Here is a 22,821-nt window from a genome sequence, read left to right as displayed (position 1 = left end):
GCCTGGCATCCCTCCTTTCCTTGGGATCCCGTCATTGGGACCGGCACTGACCAAGTTCCTCTTATACATGCTAATGTTTTATAATTCAATCCAATATTTTCTAATTTAAGCAACAGTCATGGAAGCTGTATTCTGTCAAAAGTCTTAACAAAATTCAAAAGTATCATGATGTATCCATTCTCCTTATCAAACTCAACTGTAACATTATTATAGAATATTAGCAAGTTGCTCAAACATGATCTTCTCTTAATAAACTCATGCTGCTTATTGAAAACTTCAATGTCAACCCATTTCTAAATGTGAACCAAAACCAACTTTTCCAAAATCTTCACCACCACTCCAAAGATAGTGACAGATCGATATTTGGATACATCAGTCTTTGCACCATCCTTGTGCCGTGGAATTACCATTCATTCTTTCCACTTCTGTAGAATCTTCCCTGTTCTGAGACTGAAATTATATAACCTGGTCAAAGAAATAGCCATTTCAACCAAACTCTTTTAGCATCTGTGTTGATATCCAATCACTCTGAATTGCAGAATTTTTATTCAGTTTGTGCAAGAGCTTTAGTACCTCCTCATACACAAGAGTTTCTTCATCAGGTGAAGAGGTTAGCAGTGAGTTCAATGTTACATACACCAGGATAACTGCTTTTAGCGAAATGGTCACTCATTAGTTGAACAATCTCTTCTGCATTTGTCACCCACAGACAATTTGCATTGAGTAGTTATTCTTTCATATCCAGTCTTTATTTTACTTGCAGCATAATAATAGAATTCTTTTGAGTCGTCTTTAAGATTGTAAAGCCAGTTTCTGTTTATACTCAGGCTTAGTTTTTTGTATTATAGTTGTGGCTTCTAGCCTGATGCTTATAATTTTCATGACTAGCATCATCCACATGGATACAGTATTCTGTTCACATCTTTTTCTTACAAATCTCCTGCTTAGTTAGTTTACACATCAATTTCTCCCCTACTCTATTTGTTCTTCGAACTCTAGGGACACATTCTGATGTTGCATGATGTATTTTTTTAAACACTTTCCATGCATTGTCGACATCCTTCCCATCCAACATCTGATACCATGGCACAAAACTGAGAATATTCCTCAGGTAGTCAATATTGTCCTGTTTTGTAGTTCAGCACATGACCTCTTAAATGGAACATTCATAAACTTAGCCATTTTTTATGTGAGTACTATATGATCATTGTTACCAACTGGAGGCAGATTAGTAAATCTTTAACAAAAATTCCCTCAGAGACTATAATCAGATTTAACACTCTTTGACCTCAAGTTACTTCTGTCACACGCTGCTTGTGAAGTTGTGCAACAGCTCAATAAATTCAGTTTCTTCTGCTTATGAGATTTCACAGGTACCCATGTCAATGTTCAGATAATTCAAGACCTCCCATTCTGATTACCTTTCTCATCCATCATCTTTATTTGGCAAGGCATATCTTTGTCACAAGCAACCGATCCACTAGATGTGTAACAACACCCCACTACGTATTCGATCTTGTTAGACTTCAATCTTTAAACCTCCTCTTCTTCTTCTATCCTGTCTGTCTTCTCTAAAAGTATTGTACCCTCTACAATCAATATCAGTTAGTATGTCTACCTCTGATAGTCAGGTCTCGATGCCTACAAACTGAGGCCCCAACATATTGACCAGGGCAACAAACTACCTGCATACTTTTTTTGTGTACTCTTCTCTGTGGTCTGCATGACATAGTTGGACAGCTTGCAGATCACTGTTGTTATCTAGTAGTTTATTTATGCAGACATCCTCGCACATGCTTGATAAGTCCAAACTGGACAAACACAAAAATCATTCTCTCTTCAATCATTTCCATGATGATCTGCTATAAAGCTGTAAATACAAATCTGAGAGAACATGCTTGGAATCTGTTATAGTTCCAACTTGCAACACTATAAATCTAAGTTTGGCTGTCTTACTGTACCAAAAATCTCTGAGATTATCATCGTAACACTGTCAGCTGAATGACCCAGATATCTTCACTCATGAAAGGTGCCAATTAGGATAGTAAGAATGCACTTCTTTTTTTTTTTTTTTAATCCCTGATCTGGTTTGCCTTCCTATGATGTGCCTATGTGCATGTGAATATCATAATCCATGTACCTATTGCAGGAAATAAAAGAGGAGGAAATGTCACAAACTTTACATAAAGGTGGATAGGAAGAAGAGAGGATATGATAGAGACATTTAAGTTAGTGAGAGGATTTTATCAGATTAATCCAGAGAGGATTTTAAAAAGAGTAGAAGGTGACAGGGGAAGAACCAGAGGTCATTCCTGGAAGTTATGTAAAAGTGTGGTGAAGAAGGGTGTGAGGAGTAGATTTTTTACACGGAGAATTGTTAGCGAATGGAATGCATTACCAAAATGTGTTGTTAATGCAAGGAATGTTAAGGATTTTAAGATTCTATATGATAAAATTTTGTCAGTTGAATGAACCTCCCATGATGAGTTTGTCGACTCCATGGAGGGTGTAATAATGATAATAATAATAAAGCACACAAAATGACAACACGAAGAAATGCAAACAATAACAGGAGATATACAGATCCAGAAGAGCATGAAATTATAAAAATTAAAATCCAGAATTATCATTTAAATTTTGAAATGTCATGTTAGCTTAATGTCACTTACCAAAAATCTTCATAATAAACTAAATACATGCAGTCTGTACCATTAAAATAAAAAAACCCTGAAAACTTCACTTCCGATTACAAAGGAGAAGGTAATAGGAAAAGTGATCGACACAGAATGTGGATTCCAAACTAGAGAGAGAAAGAGACAGAATGATGTACAGTCACAGAATTTTCTGAATGTGTAAATTTCTGATTTAGAATTTTAGTTTTTGACTTCTTAAACTTTTGATTATAATGGGAAAGTCTGCATATATTTAGTTCATGATGAAAGTTTCAGGTAAGTGACATTAATATAGTTAATTTAACATTTCAAAATTTCGACATTAATTCAGGATTTTCATTCTTATAATTTCATACTCTTCTAGATCTGATATAAATTAAGTGGATATTAAATCCAACATCATCTCAAAGCTGAATACATAAACTATAAAAGTTTCATGCGAAAATTGACCAGAGAGCTTGAGGGAATACACTGCTGCCATACTATGAGTTTCCCTAGCCGAACCTAATTTGTATGGTGGCAGTGTGTTCATGCAAGCTCTCTGGTCAATTCTCACAAGAAACTTTTATAGTTTCTGTATTCGGCTTGGAAGTGATGTTGGATTTAAATCCACTCTTCATCATCATCAAATTCTTGATATATACCCTCAAGGGGTGTATTTAACAATTTTTCGAAGTAATTAACTCCATACTGCAAGGATATCTTTTTCTCCAGTTTTCATGATACCTTTATCATCTCTAATTCCTTTTACAGCACTCTTTCTTCCACTTCTGAGATTCTTCAACACTTCCAGAATATCTTGCCACCTTCTTGATATTTATTTTCTATGTTCTTGCCAAAGTTTTTGCATGACTTCTGTTTAGCTAGTTTTACGCAGTGTTTCACTTTCTTACATTTGTCTCTGTATTCTCTAAGAGCTAAAGCTGACTTATTTGCCAGGAACTTTTGATATGCTTTCTTCTTTTCCTTCACTGCCTCTTTAACTTCCTATGACCACCATGGAGTTCTAATTTTTCTATCCTTGCAGACAACCTCACCACATGCCTCTCTGGCTAAATCAATCAAGGTTTTCTTCAAGGCTTGCCACTGAATCTCCAAGGTTTGGTTCCTGTTCTCAAATTCTTTCATTTTTTCTTCAATAATCTTTGTGTATTTTAGTCTACAGTTCACATCTGAGAGCTGCTCAACTTTTATTCTCTTTAAAACTTTCTTACATGTTACTCTTTTCAATATGAAATTCAATTTTATCCTGCTCAAGACTAAATAGTGATCGCTTCCAATTTCAAATCCTCTGTACACTCTGGTGTCCTGCACCAGGGAGAAAACATCACTATCAACAATAACATAGTCAATGAGACTTTTCTTTTTCCTTGCCTCTTCTCTCCATGTGAATTTGTGCACATTTTTATGTTGGAACATGGTGTTAGTAATAACCAGTCCATGTCCTGAGCAGAAATCCAACAGGTATTTGTCATTTCCTACTCTGCTATTTAGATCCCCAACAAGGAACAACTTTTCCTTTTTCATTGTGTCAGATGCTTTCTGTAAAGCATTAAAAAATTCCTCCACGTCCACCTTAGCAGAACCTTTCTGTGGGACCATAGGCACAAATAAGTCTCATTGTCCAATTCCCCATTCTGATATTTGCCCACATCACTCTACTTGAGACTGCCTGCCATTCAAGAAGATTAGCCTCGTATTTTGTGTTGTGGCTACTCCTTATTTTCCTTGATTGTCATTGGCTGAATATAACATTTTGTATTTGTTGCTCAGAAAGATCCCGCAGATTTTTGTCTTATTTGTTTCAGTCCTATTATGTCGATCTGGTACTTATCCAATTCCTCAGCTAGCTCCATTTCTTTGCCATTCAGGCTTCTTATGTTGATAGTGCCGATTTTGAACTCTGGTAATGTTGAGTTAGGATAAGTTTTAGGATTTGTTCCAGTAGCTGACGTTTCACTGTTTGCCCTGGGTCCCTGGTAAAAACAACGGGGTCCTAATTTCACCCGGTGATGACCCAGCCAGCATGAAATTCTGTCATTAAATGACAGAATTTAATATCCACTTAATTTATATAATTTTGCATCACCGAAATGAAGCATTTGGCTCTTTATTTTAGTAAGTACTTCTAGATCCTTCTTGTATGTTCTCTAATGTTTTTTTTTTTTTTTATCCCTGGCTATGCTGTTGGCCAATTTATAGTGAAATATGAAGTCATATGGTTAAATTCTAAATAAATCTGAGTTTATCCCACATTGTTTATTTGCACACTGCTATAAAAAAAAGCTAAGGGCAAACTATATTTTTACCTACATACAAAAGAAATTTTCATGACTACAGCCAAATGTGGACATAAATTTATTGCCTGTATACTAATAATTAATATTACACAAAAATTAAGTCAGAAATTCCACATAAATTAAACTGCAATATGTCTTTGGCAAAAGTTACAAATTTTGTAAGAACGTAGTTAAGGAAGCAATTCAAAAGATGAAAGAAAATTCCCTGGAATAGATGGTATACAGATAAAACTTATAACATAGGTGAAAAAGGTATGGAAGTGTTATGGTAAATTATTAATGGTGTTAGATCCTGAATAGAGAACTTTACAAGCAAATTCTTTATTCAGGATTTAACATACTAAATATTACTAATTAAGGAGATACCTGCACATCAGCACATAATTATGAAAATTTCCTTGTGTGAGGTGATAATATGTATTCTATATGTTCTATATACTGAAGTTATTCCTGTATAACTGAATTCAGAAGCAGAGAATTTTGTGCTAGAATAGTGAGAATTGTGTAAGTGAATTATTAAATTATTTGTAAATCCCATTAAACTGTCTGGTACATTACAAAATTTCCAAACAGATAATAAGCAGTAATCCAAAATAATCGTATGTAATCAGTATGAGTTGAGCATAGCACCGGAGGCTTACCTACACGGAAAGTGACGTCAGAACGACTACCTGGAATACAGTAACCTAACAGATTAGGGAGAGTGTGGGATCACTCAAGGGGCATAAACTGTGAGGTTCATGCAGTAAAAGACATATTGAATAGAGGGCACACGAAAGGATGAATAAAGGATCATGCGCGCCATATTATATGGGTTTTTCATTCTTCGGTTCCTGAATTCTAGTTTTGGGAGGTTTTGTCGGGTGATTCGTGAGAGACCGGTGGGTCGATTACAACGATGTCGGACAACGAGGCCTATTTCTGAGAATGCTTGAGGATTTCCAAGCAAAGCTGATCGTGATATGACGGCCTATGCAGAATCTAACCTTTGGAAAAAGTCCCATCGAAGAAAATGGAGAAAGTTTCTTGAGAATCAGTAGAAAACACGCCAAAGTCCGGAAGTGATTCAGGAACAGCGTAGTGAATGTCTGGGCGCAGAGACTGCCAACAACTGTACAGGAACGTAACCCAGATCTACATGTGATAGAGTCATGACAATCAGAAAGGATCCGGTAATGTAAAGAATTTCATTCTATGTTAAGATCGCTTTGAAGAAAGAGAATTTTGTGTATACTGTAAGCTAAGGACATTTTTCTAGAGAACTTCATCATCATCATCAAATTCCTGCCATGTACCCTCAAGGGTGTACAGGATATGATAGTACTACATGAAAAATTTACAACATTACTAACTTCATATCTACAATTTTCCTCCAAATCAGTCTGTTACTTGTCAAGACTCCAACATTATCAGATCTTATATTATTATCATCTAAGGCACTTTGTACCGTATCAATCCAAATATATCTTGTTCTTCCTCTGGATCATTTAACTGCCAACTTGGCATAGAACGCTTGTTTTGCTATCTTTCCTCGCCCATTCTGTTCAAGTGACCATACCACCTGAGATTAGCTCTGCTAACGCATTACTGGATGCTGACAATGTGAAGTTCTTTCCTAATATTCTCGTTTTTAATATGATATTACCATTGATGCCATCTGTTCACACCTCTAATCTTTCGCAGGACTCTCATATCTGCAGTCTCTAGTCTTTGGTCAGGTGTTTTACTTCTGACACAGCTCTCAGATCCATAAGTTAAAACTGGTTTGAACACTGTCTTGTATACAGCTAATTTAGTGTTCTGACTAATTTCTCTCTTATTCCAAATAAATTTATTCAATTGACTTCCTACTATACTAGGTTTGTTGATTCTGTTGTCCATTTCCATATTTAATTTACCATCTTCACTAAAAATCATGCCTAAGTAGCTGAAATGTTTTATTTGTTCCACAGGTTCTCCATTTCCAACACAGTTAACATTTTCAAAGATTCTGCCTATTTTCATTGTCTTTGTCTTTTTATTACTGACCTTCATACCATATCTATTACAACAGTTATTCAATTTAGTCAGAAAATCTTGCAGACTTGTAGCAGATTTATTTAGAAGTATAACATCGTCTGATCCCCAACAAGTACCAAAGAGCTGACATTAACATCTCCATTTTGATATCATGTTTAATACCAATTTCCTTCATAATGTGATCCATATAGATAATGAATAACAGAGGGGATAATGTACATCCTTGTCTCACACCAGATTTAATATTAAACCATCTTCCTCTACTTCCTTCAATTCTAACTGCTGACTTACAACTCAAATAAAGACTAAATATTGCTTGATATAATGCCCCATTGATACCATATAACTGTCACTGAATAGCTTCTCTCTTGCCACCTTGTCATATGCCTTTTCCAAATCGACAAAACTCAAATACAAATCTTTGTTATATTCCCATGATTTTTCCACTATTTGTCATAAAGTGAAGATCTGATCCTGACAGCCTCTATTTGGCCTGAATCCAGCTCGTTCTTCACCAAGCTTTTCTTCCATAATTCTTCTCAACCGTTTCTCAACTATATGCTTGCATAAATCTTGCCAGGAACACTCAGTAGGGAAACACCTCTGTAATTCTCACATTCAGTTTCATTTCACTTTTTATATATGGGTACTATGAGAGCTCTACTCCAGTCATCGGGAATTCATCCCTCTATCCAAGCTTTCTGAACTATGCTGTGCAGCAATTGAAAGACTTTTATACCACCATACTTCAGCATTTCTAGTCGAATATCATCTATTCCTGCTGCCTTTCCACATTTCAAGCCTTTGATGGCTTTTTCTACTTCAAGTATGGATATGTATTCCTGACTGCATACCTGGTCAGTGTTTTTTTTTATCACTGTGTCATCACTGCTTGTTTGATTTCGCAAATTTTCCAAGTAATTACTCCATACTTCAAGGATATCTTTTTCTCCTATTTTCATTTCACCTTTATCATCTCTAACTACTTTTACAGCACTCTTTCCTCCATTCCTGAGCTTCTTCAACCTCCAGAATATTTTGTCACCTTCTTGATATTTATTTTCTATGTTCTTGTCAAAGTCCTCCCATGACTTTTGTTTAGCTAGTTTTATACACTGTTTACATTTGTCTCTGTATTCTCTAAGAGCACAAGCTGACTTATTTGCCAGGAACTTTTGATATGCTTTTCCACCATGGAGTTCTCATTTTTCTATCCTTGCAGACAACTTCACCACATGCATCTTTAGCTGAATCAATCAGGGTTTTCTTCAAGACTTGTCACTGAAGCTCCAAGGTTTGGTTCCTGTTCTCAAATTCTTTCATTTTTCCTTCAATAATCTTTGTGTATTTTAGTCTACAGTTCACATCCGAGAGCTGCTCAACTTTTACAGGGTGTTCGGGATAAATTTGACATATTTATAATTAATTATATTTTTCCGTAAGTTACATGTATTAACACACACTTCTCTTCATTTAAAAGTTTGGACCCTTCTTCATTCATATACAAGATGTCAGAAAGGATGGATAGCTGGAACCCACCTGAATCATGGAAGAGAATAACTTGTATCATGATGATTCGTGCCCGCCATCAAAATAAGGATATTACGACTGCTGCCCAATGCTCCCTGAATACAGTAAAAACAATCGGGCATGAACTAGAGACTTGCAATGGTGACTACGAGGATGTAGCAAGAAGAAAGATCCCTAGCAGACGATCTGATTGCGTTCGTACAGCAATATTCCTCGCAAATCTGCAGGAACAGGTGTTGAAGAACCCTGGCATTGGAATTCGGGCTTTGTTCGTGGAGTTGCTAACTGTAGTCAAGCCCTGGATAACAAGGGTAGCCAATGGTAGGCCGTATGTATGGTAGCAGGATTCGGCCCCTTGCCACACCTCTGGGAAAAGTCAAAAATGGTTGTCTGAAAATTTCTACGACTTCACCAGTCCAAATGTTTGGCCTCCAAACTCCCCAGACCTTAACCCCATGGATTATTTTGTATGGGGCGCAGTTGAAAAAGACACCAATCGCACTTCCAGTAATACAAAATCCCAGTTAATGGATAAAATTAAAACAGTTTTTGCGGCCCTTCCCAGGGAGACTGTAGCATCAGCTTGTTCGAGGTTCCGAAGCAGAATTGAAGCTGTGATCGATGCTAATTGTGGTTATTTTGAGTAAATCTTGTTGATAGTATTGTAATTAACTCTGCCTGTAATGTTTTTTTGTCAATTCATTAAATTTAATAGATACAAAGAAGATTTTCTTTTTCCTTACGAAACTGTCAAATTTATCCCGAACACCCTGTATTTGCTTTAAAACTTTCTTACATGTCATTCTTTTCAATATGAAATTCAATTTTATCCTGCTCAAGACTAAATAGTGATCACTTTGAATTTCAAATCCTCTGTACACTCCGGTGTCCTGCACCAGGGAGAAAACATCACTACCAACAATAACATAGTCAATGAGACTTTTCTTATTCCTTGCCTCTTCTCTCCATGTGAATTTGTGCACATTTTTATGTTGGAACATGGTGTTAGTAATAACCAGTCCATGTCCTGAGCAGAAATCCAACAGATATTTGCATTATTATTAGCTTTGCTCTTTTCTCCAAATTTTCCCAAAACATTTTTGTATATTTGACAATCACTTCCTACTCTGCTATTTAGATCCCCAACAAGTACAACTCTTCCTTTTTAATTGTATCAGTAGCTTTCTCTAGGGCCTCAAAAAATACCTCCACTTCTACCTTAGTAGAACCTTCTATGGGACCATAGGCACAAATAAGTCTCATTGTCCAGTTCCCCATTCTGATATCTGCCCAAATCACTCTACTTGACACTGCCTGCCATTCAAGAAGATGAGCCTCGTATTTTGTGTTGAATACTATGGCTACTCCTTTTCCTTGATTGTCATTACATGAATATAACATTTTGTATTTATTGCTCAGAAAGATCACCAGTTTTTGTCTTTTTTGTTTCAGTCACCCCTATTATGTCGATCTGGTACTTATCTAATTCCTCCGCTAGCTCCATTTCTTTGCCATTCAGGCTTCTTTCGTTGATAGTACTGATCCTTAACTCTGGTGATATTGAGTTGGGGTGTGTTTTCAGATTTGTTCCAGTAGCTGACTTCATTTTGTATTTTGGTTTAACACAGGAATACAATTTGGTCGGCTAAATCCCAAAAGAGAACTTTGGTTGTGATTTGAAAGACTAGACTGCTATTAAAGGACTATTCCACTTGACTATTCTAATGATGCAAAATCATCCTGTATGTCATCTACTTAGTTTATATTCCTGTTTATATAATACTAACAAAGCAGACTGCAGTGTTTGTGAAACCAGTATATCTGTGAGCCAGCTGTGGGTATGATGGTTGCTAACAGAGGAACTCCGTGGGTGTTTTGCAAATTCTAAATTACTAGTATTCATGCGTAGCAAATATACTGCATTTAAATGCAATAAATATTTAATGTAATTTTTATCTCAAAGATATTTAAGCCTTGCTACTCTCTAAGACAATCTCATGCAAGCAAAATTTTATTGAAGATCATGCTAAATAGGATTGAGGTGAAAGTTGAGACAGAGATGCCCGAAGAACAAGCAGGTTTCAGGAGAGGTAAGGGCACTAGAGATCAGATCCTTTGCCTTAGACAGATCATAGAAAAACATAAAGAATTCAGACTCCCCCTGGTAATGTGTCTCTCAGACTATTCTAAAGCTTTTGACTGTATTAAGCATGTGAAACTGTGGGAAGTAATTAAAAAAAATGGGTTTTCCTCAACACACTATCAGGTTGATAGCCAACTTGTACAGCAAGAAGCCACAGTAAGAACAGGTGTTAGATTGACTGACTGGCTTCAAGTTGGAAAAGGAGTTAGGCAAGGATGTTTACTTTCTCCTCACTTGCTTAGTATATATGCAGAGGACATGATGCATGAAGCATTGGATGAGCTGAAGACAGGAATTAGGATACGTGGTAGATTGATCAGTAATCTGAGGGATGCTGATGATACAGTACTCCTTTGTAATGACAAGAAAGAACTAGGACTAATTCTTGACAAAGTTAACTAGATCATTAATAACAGATGACTTCAACTCAATCCTGGCAAGACAAAGATTATGGTCTCAAAGGAAATACAAACAGAGAAGCTCTTGAGAAACAAGTGTATCTTAATGGAGAAAGAATTGAGGAAGTTGCAAGTTTGAGTACCTGGGATCCATTATTAATGTGAAGAATTGCTGTCCAGAGGATCTCAGAAGAAGGTTAGGAATGGTTAAAACAACAGACTTGTCTAAAATCTGGAAGGATGGATCTAAGGGAACAAAGTTGAGGATTTTGGATGTAGTTTTTCCAACAGTGACTTATGGATGTGAAACTTGGAACCTAAAGAAGTCAATAAAAATTGGATATCTGCCTTTGAAATGTGGAATTAGAAGGCTGCTGAGGATATCACATACTGAAAGGCGTACAAATGAATGGGTGTTAGAAAAGATCAGTAGAACTTTAAGGCTCCTTAAGGATATTGACAGAAGAAAGTTAAAATATTTTGGACACATTGAAAGGATGGAAAGGGGACTTCTCAGCACAGTAATAGAAGGTAAAGTTCCTGTAAAAATAGGAAGGGATAGATCATCGATGAGATGGATGGATTGTGTGTGTGTGTGTGTGTGTATGGAGTGACCGATCTTCAGAGAGTTGAGGCCTCCAGAAAAGCAAACAACAGGACTACATGGCAAGGCCTCTGTGGCACATCACTGAGCATCAGAGTGACCATACGGCATCTGTAGATGCCCAGTGAACATATACTCTTTCAGACCCTCCTACTTAAAATGATGGGATTTAGTCAAAAGTAATGAAAGTGAATTAAAGACACGTGGATATATCATTTAAATTTTTACAAACTTGAATACATTATCTAGAATAGACCAGCTAACATATATTTATTCAAAATATATCATTCCGAAACAAAAACAAAACATGAAATCCAAACCTGTTTTGGTAAGGTGTCAGACTGTCAATTGGATAAATGTTTTGTTTGGATAATCCAGCATTTGAAACAGAGCCTCCAACCTTTTCTGGGCCTAAGCCTGTTAAGAGCATAGAAATTATTTTTTAAAAATTGAAAATACTTTTTTTTTTGTCAGATTATATACAAAATCAGTTGATTAATAGAAATTTCAAAATGACATTCAGAGCATTGCAAAGTGTGACAAAGAAGTAAAGATAATGTTTTTTTTTTCCTTTTAAATGGTACAGGGCCGTAAAAACACAAAAAATATGCAACCTTTGCAGTTCTGTCAACCAAAACCAGTTTTACACACACAGGTATCCCTTGCTCAACACAGTTTTATTTAATGCAGGATTTGATTAATGCAGCAAAATTAACTGCGACATTCCCTTTATATACATAGCAAGAGTTTAATTAACACGCTTTAAATTTACCATGCCAAAACATGAAAGCCTCAAGGAGTGTTTCCTGGCTGAGAGAAAGATTGCGAGCATGATGTCATTCCTCCCATTAGACATTAAGAGTGTATATTACAAGCTCCAATTGTTCTGCTGTATTTACAAATTATTCTTTGTAAATTTTACAGTCCATTGATCCATGTCGAAGAATAAGAGAAATCCCATAACCAGGTCATTAAGTGAAAAAAAGAGGAGAAAAGTAATTACCTTACAAAAAGTAAAAGTAAGATTGCAAGCGAATTTGGTTTTAATGAGTCTACAATACGGACTATTTTATCCAAAGCTGATGAGTATTGCGAGCAAGGTAAAATTGCATCTACATCTGCAAGTGTGCAATGCACGCATAACCGAAGTGCTATAATGGTTGAAATGGAAGATCTGTTGATTATTTGGCTGGAAGACTGCAATCAAAAGAGAATTCCAATTAGTGCAAATATCACAGGCAAAGCTCTAAGCCTCTTTTCAAGACTTAAAGAGACTAAATATAAAGAAAGCAATTCAAAATTTGCAGCTTACAAAGGCTGGCTTGAAATTTTTAAATCTAAGTTGGACTAAAGACTGTGAAAATAATAGGTGAAGCTGCATCTACATTTTCTGCTAAGTTGCAGAAAATGTAGATGCAGCTTCGAAGAAAATTATTACAATTACTGCCAAATTTTCAATGTAGATGAAACTGGCCTCTATTGGAAAAAAATGCCAGCTAGAACATCACTTAACTGTTATGCTTGGAGCGAATGCTAATGAAAATTTTAAATTGAAGCCACTGCTTGTCTATCAAACTCAGAACCAAGGGGCTTTAAAAGAGGATGTAACAAGAACTCTTTACCTATAATTTGGTGGGTAAATCAGAAGGCTTGGGTTATTCAAAGCCTATTCGAAGATTGGTTTAAGTCTTTTGTCCAGCAGTTGAAGCTTATTGCAAGAGAATAACTTAGCTTTCAAAGCTGCTTTGCTTTTAGATAATGCACCTGGTCATCCAAATTCTCTTAATGATCTGTGTGAGAATGTGAAAGTTTTATTTGTTGCATCAAATACAACATCATTGCTACAACCCATGGACATAGGCATCCTTGCAACTTTCAAAGCCTATTTTTTTAAAAAAGACATTCTTGAAGGCAATAGAAACAACAACAGGAGAAAATGCGATTGCGCTCCAAGAATTTTGGAAAAATTTTAACATTAAACGCAGAATTGAAAACATTCATGACTCAACAGAATAAGTGTCTTCTAGCTGCATGAGAGCTGTTTGGGAAAAAACTTTTGCCAGAATGTGCTAATGACTTACGTGGAAAAATCCTGTGAATAACATGTTAAAGAAATCGTTGCAATTGGTGAAGACATTGTTTTTTATGGTGTTGATGCAGAAGATGTTAAACAATTACTGGATTCAAATTCAAAAAATTTCAGTGACAACAATCTTCTTGAAATTGAACAGCAATGCACATTCTTATTAACTCATTTCTCTTATTAACAGACAAGGATTTTTGATACTTGTTAAATCTGAACAATAGGAATTATATTTCTAAAATTCCTACTATTCAAGATTTAACAGTAGTGCATGGGATATAGTTAAGGGTCATCTAGAGGAAGCAGTATTAAATTGTATACCTAGAGTAAGGAGAGTTAATCGGGTAGGAGTTAGATGGATAAGTAATGGCATTAAGCACGAGCTATAGAAGAAAATGCAGTGGAGGGTATACAAAGAGAAAGGTGACCAGAAAACTTGTGAACAGTACAGGCTCAGGCAAGAAAGGTGACCAGCATGGCAATGAAGGCAAAATCAGTTTATGAGAAGAATTTAAGAACTCTTAGAAAATCCCAAAGAGTTCTTTCATTATGCGGCAAGTAAGAGGAAGAATAACTATGGAAGATTAACCTTAATGAGTTATGATGGTCATGAGGAGACAGAAGTGGATAAAATAGTTGAGTTACTGAGGGACCACTTTGCAAGGTCATTTCAGGTCATTTCTAATTTTAATGGACTACATATATTTAGTTCATTATGATTTCAGAAAGGTGAATTAATAAATGAATAGCTTAAGTGAATTAAGCTATAAAATTTTTGGAACATTAATTCCAAATATTTTTATAATTTCATACTCTTCTAGTTATCTTCTTTCTTATGTCTCCCATAATTTTTTTGAATTTGCACTTTTTCATTGTGTACTTTTGTGACTTATGTGTTCTCATGCAATTTCCCATAATTTCCTTTATTATGTTTTGAGCCACTTCTTTTGTTTTTTATTTCTTGCTATTTCCTTCATTGGACCCAGCTACAGTTTTCTCCAGTTGTAAAAACATATCTGCCTGGACTATAAAATGTTGAGAATTTATTTTATTATTAGCTCCCCACCCCATCCACTAAGGTAGTTTGTAGACTATCTTGGGGGGGGGGGGGGGGAGTAAATAAATTAAAAATAATAATAATAATGATTCAACTTACTTATATTCCCCATTCCATAATCCCCCTCTCCCATTCATTTTGCTACAGCTAACTAAATTGTGTTCTTGTGGCTTCACAGTTGCTTAATAAAGCTTATTAAGATCAAGGGTCTCTCTGTGAATGGCACACTAATAAACAACAAAATAATATCAAAGCTGACCATGATGTTTAAATCATGGTGAGCTTTAATATTACTATATTATTCTTGGATATAATGTTTAAAGATAAGATTTTTTGTTTTCATTAATATTTTAAAATAATGGAGGGAGAATTTCACATGGCAAAGTTTACAGGCAGGACTGTCTAAGACTACCCATTTTGCTTTTATACTGCATTTGATCCATAATGACAGGACAACTACTGTACAGAGGTTTACATGGTTTGTAAACTTTTGGGATCTGCAGTCGTTTGGCATGGTAAGGTTTTAACTGTTTGGTAATTTCTCTGAACCAAAATTATATTTTTTTAAAAGAAGGTTACATCTTTCAAAAATTTATACACTCTTTCCTTTTGAAATTTAGAGGAGCCTTTAAGAAGACTGCTCATTTTTCTGTTATACTCTGCTTAATCTATAATCACAGCTGTATTACTTCTATCTGCTTTTGTTATGATTTATTTATTTTTTGTTTGTTGTTGCTCAAGTCTTTAAGTCTAATTTTCTTCAGGTGGAATATTCCACTTTGGAAAGTTTGATTTTGTCAGAATTCTAGTTATTCCTAATAAACATTGTTCACCACTGGAGATAGTTCATTGAATACTACCTTCCACACAGGGTATGATTTTTAAACTGATCGGGGGGGTAATAAATACTCTGCACTTTGCTGTACTTGTAGCTGAGATGTAGTTTGCTGTTGGAGGGTTTCATATCTTTCATGTGACAGTTTTTGATTTTTCCAAATTCTTCAGTGGCTGCAGTTTTGGAGATGGTGTAGAGTAGCAGTTCTCAACCTTATACCCATGGACACATTTGTGCCTGCTGTCAATTATTAAATAAGGAAAAAATATAATTAAAACTGGAAATGTAAGTCTTCTCCTAGTAATACCTAAAATCTCTAAGTCTTCTCCTAGTAATATCTAAAATCTCTAAGTCTTCTCCTAGTAATAATGTTTATTGAAATCATAAAAATTGTTAACATTTATGTTATATTACGAACATTTTGTAATTCCTGTCTTTGAGTATGAGTGTTACCAGTGCCAATTGGTAACTGTGCGCTTGAGGGATGTGTCACCCTTCACTGGTGTTGTTGGCATGCTTTGACAATAAATTGTTTTCTCATTTAAAATGAGTAATCCAAATAAAAAACAATGAACCTATGAATTCAACAACAATTGGGAAGAATACTGTTTTATCCAGAATAAAGATCAATGTTTTTGTTTATTGTGTGATGGTTTAATTTAGTTGTATAATAAATGCTACATGTGTATTTATCCTACTTTCATAGTTAATTAAATTGTTATCATTTGATATGATAAGTATAAATTTTCACCAAAAAAAAAAAATATTGGCTCTCTATTGGCACTCTGTTCCCAATCTTGAATTCACTCAAGACCACAACCAAGTTAAGAATACCTGGCGAAGAGGATCAAACAAAGTTCAAGATTCTATTCACTTTAAAATCTTATTAAATTTTTTTTGTCTCAGATTCAGGCATTATGGTCAGCTTGAATATTACTTAGCTGTTTAAAATCTATTACTAAGAGAGATCCTTGACCTAATTAAGTCACATTGCCCTCTGATATTTTTGAATTAATCAGATTAACCATTTATTAAGGTTATTTTTCATGGAAAGGAAAAATATACCAACAGCTAGATGGTCTGCAATGGGGTCCATGCTAGTCAATTTCCATATGGAATTTCTAGACAACCAAGCACTCAACATAGCTACAATAAACCGTTGATTTGGCTACTGTAGGCAGATGATGTGTTTGCTATGTGGCCTCATGGCCTAGACACATTAGATACATTTTTGGTATATTACACTTCGCCACAGAAAATTCTTTTTCTGTCTTTCCTTCCTGAGCATGCCAGTGATCCAATTATCAAATAGTTAATTATCCATTTCTATTTAAACAAAACTCATGCATAAGCAAACACATCATCTCCCAACAGTATGCCATCCTCAAAACACACAGAGGAAGGGCTTTTTCTAATGAAATAAATAGAAATATTTATTTTTCTCTTTTCTATTACTTCTACATTATTTCACTCAATATGTCATGAGCTTCATTCAGGGAGAAGGCAGAAGAACTTATTCAGAAGATAAAAATTGCCACACTATTAGATGTATTGAGATTGACAGTTTCTAAAGTTATGTCAGCATGCATAGATCATGACAGGACAATATCAAAGAGAACAGTGGGTGAAAATCAAAAATGACAGAAAGAGATTTCAGACAGTGAGAAGGATTGTTTCTAAAAGTCAAGAACTACAGCCAAATAAGTAACAGCAGAACTGAATATTCATCTTTCAGTACCTGTTTCCATAAAAATGGTGAGCCAAAGCTTCATAAATCCAATATTCATGGTGTAGCTTCAACTGCTAAACTGATTACTGAAAAGGATGCCCAGATGTGTAAACAATGGTATCATGACCATAAAACATGGACATTAGAAAACTGGAAACATGGAATATGGTCAAATGAGCCGACCTTCACGCTGAGCATGAGGGCAGTTCTGTGATGGTCTGGGCAGCAATATTATGGTATTGAGTTGGAACCATTATTACTCTTCATAGCAGAATTACTGGAAGCGATATTTGGACATTTTGTGTAACCAAGTGCATCCCAATCCAAACATTATTTCCAAAAAACAATGCTGTATTCCGAGTTAACAATACCTCCATGCATACAGCTCACACAGTACCATCTTCTCTAACCAGCACAATCACCAGATTTGAACATTACTGAACCACTGCAGTCAGTTTTGGAGACTAGAATAAAAAACAGATTCCAACTACAACATCTTTAAAACAACTTGAAGATGTTCTTCAAGAAGAATGGTACAAAATTCCAAAAAAAAACTATGCAAAACTTTTTCGAGTCAATTCCAAGAAGAATTCAGGTAGTACTGAAGGCAAAAAAAGGTGGCCAATCACCACTTTAATAAAAAAATATTTATGCAAAACAGGTGTTTCCATTATTTTGTCCAATACCTATATTTAAAGAAATATCACACTTGAATGTTATCCTTCACAGGACAAAGTGCAAAACTAAAAAGTTGCACTTTGGCAACAGAGTGGCAACAGATTAGCAGGGCTGAGATGAGAAAGAAACAGGTGGTCCAAAGTAAGAATCGAGACCATGTGAACAAACAACACGATTAAGTACTCCCCTATTCAATGATCAGGGGAGTACTTAATGAAAGTGTTCCCTGGCATTAAAATTAATGACCTTTTTGCATCTGGATGGCAGGACTAATATCATTAATTTTAATGCCAGGGAACACTTTCATTAAGTACTCCTCTGATCATTGAATAGGGGAGTACTTAATCGTGTTGTTTGTTCACATGGTCTCGATTCTTACTTTGGACCACCTGTTTCTTTCTCACCTCAGCCCTGCTAATCTGTTGCCACTCTGTTGCCAAAGTGTAACTTTTTAGTTTTGCACTTTGTCCTGTGAAGGATAACATTCAAGTGTGATATTTCTTTTAAGTGTGATATTTCTGAGAGGCGAGAAGTATGCTATGAAGGAGGATGAAAAGGAGTTGTTAGACGAACCAAAAATGAAGAGTGAGAAGGTGAAGATTGTAAGGCTCCTGCCACATTACGATAGAGGCGAACTGAGGAAGAGGGCGTTGGTAGCTAATGAATCTTATACGTAGGTTGTGCATCTGGGATGCAAGTTTGATAGAAAGGATTTCTATAATGCTGATGGACTGCATCTAAATGGTTTTGGTGCTAGGTGTCGAGAGAGAGAGAGAGAGAGAGAGATAGAGAGCTTTGTTCACAAAGCAAATTCAGGAAAACTTAAGCAATTAGAGTGGAAGCAGTTGAGTTTGTATGAAGGCACTCCATGAGGCGAGTGAATGTAAAAATGAAGAAGTGCAGAATCTTGTCTCAAGCAAAAATATTGAATAGAGTAGTCAGTTCAAGAAGTAAAGGTGAGTGGGGACACAAAGAGATACTGCAGTTTCTATATACTAATGCCAGAAGTATCAGGAACAAGAGGGAGGAGTTTTTGGCATTAATTAGTGCAAACCTCACCAAAAGTTATAGGCATAAATGATACTTCACTAACAGCAGATGATGTAGTTACAGAGATAGAATGCGAAATGTGAAGGGCTTAGTATTTTCAATGAAGATAGAGAAGATAGGATGGGGGGAGGGGTACTGCTGATGATAGAGAATGAATTGCAGCCAAAAAGAATAGGAGATAGGCAGAAGGGTGGATGTTCATTTGAAACAGTCTGGTGTGAGATCGAAGCCAGTAAGACAAAATATATAGTTGTTGTTGCTATAGGCCTAGTGGTTCCAGGTAGGGCCAGATTTAGACTTGCTGAGGCCCTAAGCTATACAAAACCCAGAGGCCCCCTACTATTTTAAATTACATCAGCTGGTCTTTTTGTTTTTTTTTTTATTTGAGGCCCCGGCACATTGCAAGGCCCTAAGCTGTAGCTTTTTTAGCTTATAAGTAAATCCGGCACTGGTTCCAGGAGATGATCTGGAAGACATGCATGCAAATTAATGCAGGTACAGGTCAAGAGTGGAATTAGCACAACCACATAGCAAGAAGGAAATGGAATCTATGCACCTACTAAGATACAATTACTTGAGGCAGAATGTAATGGAAGGGACTTGTGGTGGTAAAGTATTGGACCTGGTCATAGAATTAGAAGAGCTATTCATTACCAAAGTGACAACATTACCTCAAATTAGCAAAAGTGACCATGCAGTCTTGATTTGGGAGATTGTAAAAGACAAGGATATTCTGTCAAGAAGGGGTATATGTGGAACTACAAGGCAGGTGATGATGACAAGCTTAGGAGGAAGCTTGAATCTGTGCAACAGAAGGATGTCAGTAGTGCATGGGAGATGGTTAAGGGATATATCTAGAGGAAGCAATATTAAATTGTATACCTAAGGTAATGTGGGTTTAATCAAGTAGGAGATGGATGAGTAATAGCATTAAGCATGATCTGCAGAAGAAGAAATGCTGCAGAAGGTACATATATGGAGAAAGATGACCACCAAACTCATGAACAGTACAAAGGTCAGGCAAGAAAGATGCCAGCATGGTAAGGAAGGCAAAATCAGTCATGCCAGATTACAAGAAGAATCTAGTCAAGCAAGCTGAAGGAAATCCCAAAGAGTTCTTTCATTATGTGGCAAGTAAGAGGAAGAATGACTATAGAAGATTGACTCTGACGAATGCTGATGGTGACAAGGTGACAGTAGGCAGATAAAATAGCTGAGTTGCTGAGTGACCACTTTGCAAGGGTATATCATCCAAGTGAGGTTACTGCTGTGATATGTGACAGAGATGGATGTGGATTAATTGAACAGAGATGGATGTAAATATATTGGGTTTTATTGGAGGTGCTTAGGATACTGCAGAATATCAATATAAATACAGCTGTGGGATTAGATGGGATATCAGTGTTAAATCTGGAATGAACACTAAAATTGTAATTTGGTATTTCATTCAGATTTAACATAAATGCAAAATTTCCCTAAACAGAATTACTTGTAAATAGATAATATTAGAAATCCTTGTACGTATAGTAATAATAGTCCATTCATATAATTTTTCTATGTGAGTATTTTGTAAATGGTCCTTAAATAACTAACAAGAAATAAAGTAATGTAGAGGTGATATTGTAACAAGAAGGTCAGAATTTAGAGTAAACTATTGTAATCCGATTATAAACATGACCTCAGGCAGTTGTTATATGAACCGAAGGCACATGCAGGCTGTCCACGCGGGAACACAATGAGAGGAGAAGGTGCAGTGTGCAAGGAGAATTAGGTGATGTATTAGAGAGAACAGACACAAGCATATAAAAGTCTTAGCGATGCGAGTTCGTGGTCTTTTTGCCTTTTTCATTCTTAGTTCAGGTTTTGGTGTTTTCTTCCTCCTGCGGTTTTCCATGTGGTGGGTCGTAGCTTTGAGGCGACGGAGTTGAGCAGGAGTCATTCAGCAGCAGTAATACAGTCAAAATAGCGGGCTTGTCCAAGCATAGTCATCCATGTGACGGGACAAACAGCGTACGCTGAAACTTCGTGTAGTTCCAGCAGTACTCTTCTGCCAGATAGATTCTTGGACATAAGGTAAAGAAGTGATCCATGATTGAAGTCACCAAGAAGTTAAGGCAAGGAACAACAGCTCGATGAATAGGGTGACAACCTGAAAGAAACCTACAAGAAGACAGGATGAAAAGAATCTCCTAATGAATAAGTCTGGTTGGTAACGTAAAGCTTTATTTCTTATTGTATTGTGTAATTCTTAGGCCAGAGTGAGCTACAGTGTAAAATTTCCTGTGGATCGGACTTGTTAAGACAGATTTTAGGACTTTAGTACCTATTCCTTTAACAAGGATCTTTATAGTTATAGAAGTGTAGAATTACTAATGTAATTCTACACTTCTATAACTATAAAGATCCTTGTTAAAGGAATTGTCATTAGTTTAAGGTTAGTTTGAATTCGATGTGTTGTATGTGCATTAATTGAGGAAGTAAGGCATTCATCTATTTGTGTTAAGTAATCGGATTTAGGACTTAGGATTTGTTAATATCACCTAATGAGAGATACCTATTGTGAACTAGCTCTTGTTTGTTAATATGTGCATAATTAATTTTATTGACCTTCATTTAGCTTAGTTTTGATTAACATGTATTGTATTTTAGAATGAATAAATTTCTTTTTTTCTTAACCCAAAATATTTGTATGATTTTTCTAGCCAATGCACCACCTGCTAAAAATATCGAACCTGTATAAGTAAAAACGCGGGAAATGGTTACGACTCCTGTTTAGAATAATTAAGGGAGTGTTTAATGTTGATATTTATTGGAATCGCGATAATCTGTAGGTCAAATCCCTGGCAAGAAGTTCTCTCTTGAATAGGAATCAAGATGGCGCAGCTAATAAATTTTCTGGATTCCGAAAAGGACTTGACCCCAGAATTTATAGATTAAGGAGAATTCTCTTTGTTTGAAGACTTTGCACGCGATTTAAGACTGTAGGAGAGGCCATGAAAGATTACAACAAAGGCAGAGCAGACAAGGGATATAGTTGAGGGTTAAACAAGACAAGATTCAGGAATGAAGGTGTTTTAAGAGGCACTTAATATGAGAAATGGAGAATAACACATAAAATAGCAAAACATATATAACAGATTTCTATGATAATGAGCCAAGAGTCCATTTTTCCGTAAATTAAGTTAAGGGGATAATAAATCCCTCATTATTTTAAAGCTGGATACAAAACTCAGAGATTGAAATCTCTGAGTTTTGTATCCAGTTAAAAGCTCCTAGGAAATGTATTACTGTCTTATATTATGAGGAGAGGTCACTACCCAGACTGGTTTTGACCTTTATTGAGGTCTCATCAGTGAGTAGGTAGACCTGGAATACCAAGGTTTAAGTGAACCGAACTTATACACCTACTAATGAATTGCCAGACCGGTGTATCCATATATTATTATTACTACGATAAAGAGCCAAGAGACTATTTTTCCGACGACATAAATTAAGTTAAGGGGATAATAAATCCCTCATTATTTTAAAGCCGGATACGAAACTCTGAGATCGAAATCTAAGAGTTTCATGCTGAAGAACTATCGGCGAGTCCAAGCGTAAGTCATCACTTGGGTAGTATAACACTATGGCAACTCGTGTCAAAGGTGGAGCAAGCTCTGTCACTATCCTTAATATTTTCTCATAATGTAGTAGGGGTATAAGTTCGGTTCACTTAAACCTTGG

At 35.9% G+C, this 22,821-nt stretch overlaps 1 protein-coding gene across 1 annotated transcript in view; it reads right to left on the bottom strand.

Annotated features, from left to right (window-relative positions):
• Positions 1-22,821, bottom strand: part of RPA1 (replication protein A 70) — a 283,379-nt gene that overhangs the window by 194,221 nt on the left and 66,337 nt on the right. The window contains exon 7 of the mRNA XM_090391585.1: positions 11,987-12,083. Coding sequence (XP_090247711.1) covers positions 11,987-12,083 — 97 coding nt within the window. The remainder of the gene's footprint in view (positions 1-11,986; positions 12,084-22,821) is intronic.

The sequence above is a fragment of the Typopeltis vanoorti genome, chromosome 4, assembly GCF_054136105.1.
Source record: "Typopeltis vanoorti isolate ZY-2024b chromosome 4, IOZ_Tvanoo_1.0, whole genome shotgun sequence".
Lineage (NCBI taxonomy): Eukaryota > Metazoa > Arthropoda > Arachnida > Uropygi > Thelyphonidae > Typopeltis > Typopeltis vanoorti.
The sequence above is the reverse complement of the archived record's forward strand: the minus strand, read 5'-3'. Positions and strand labels throughout refer to the sequence as shown.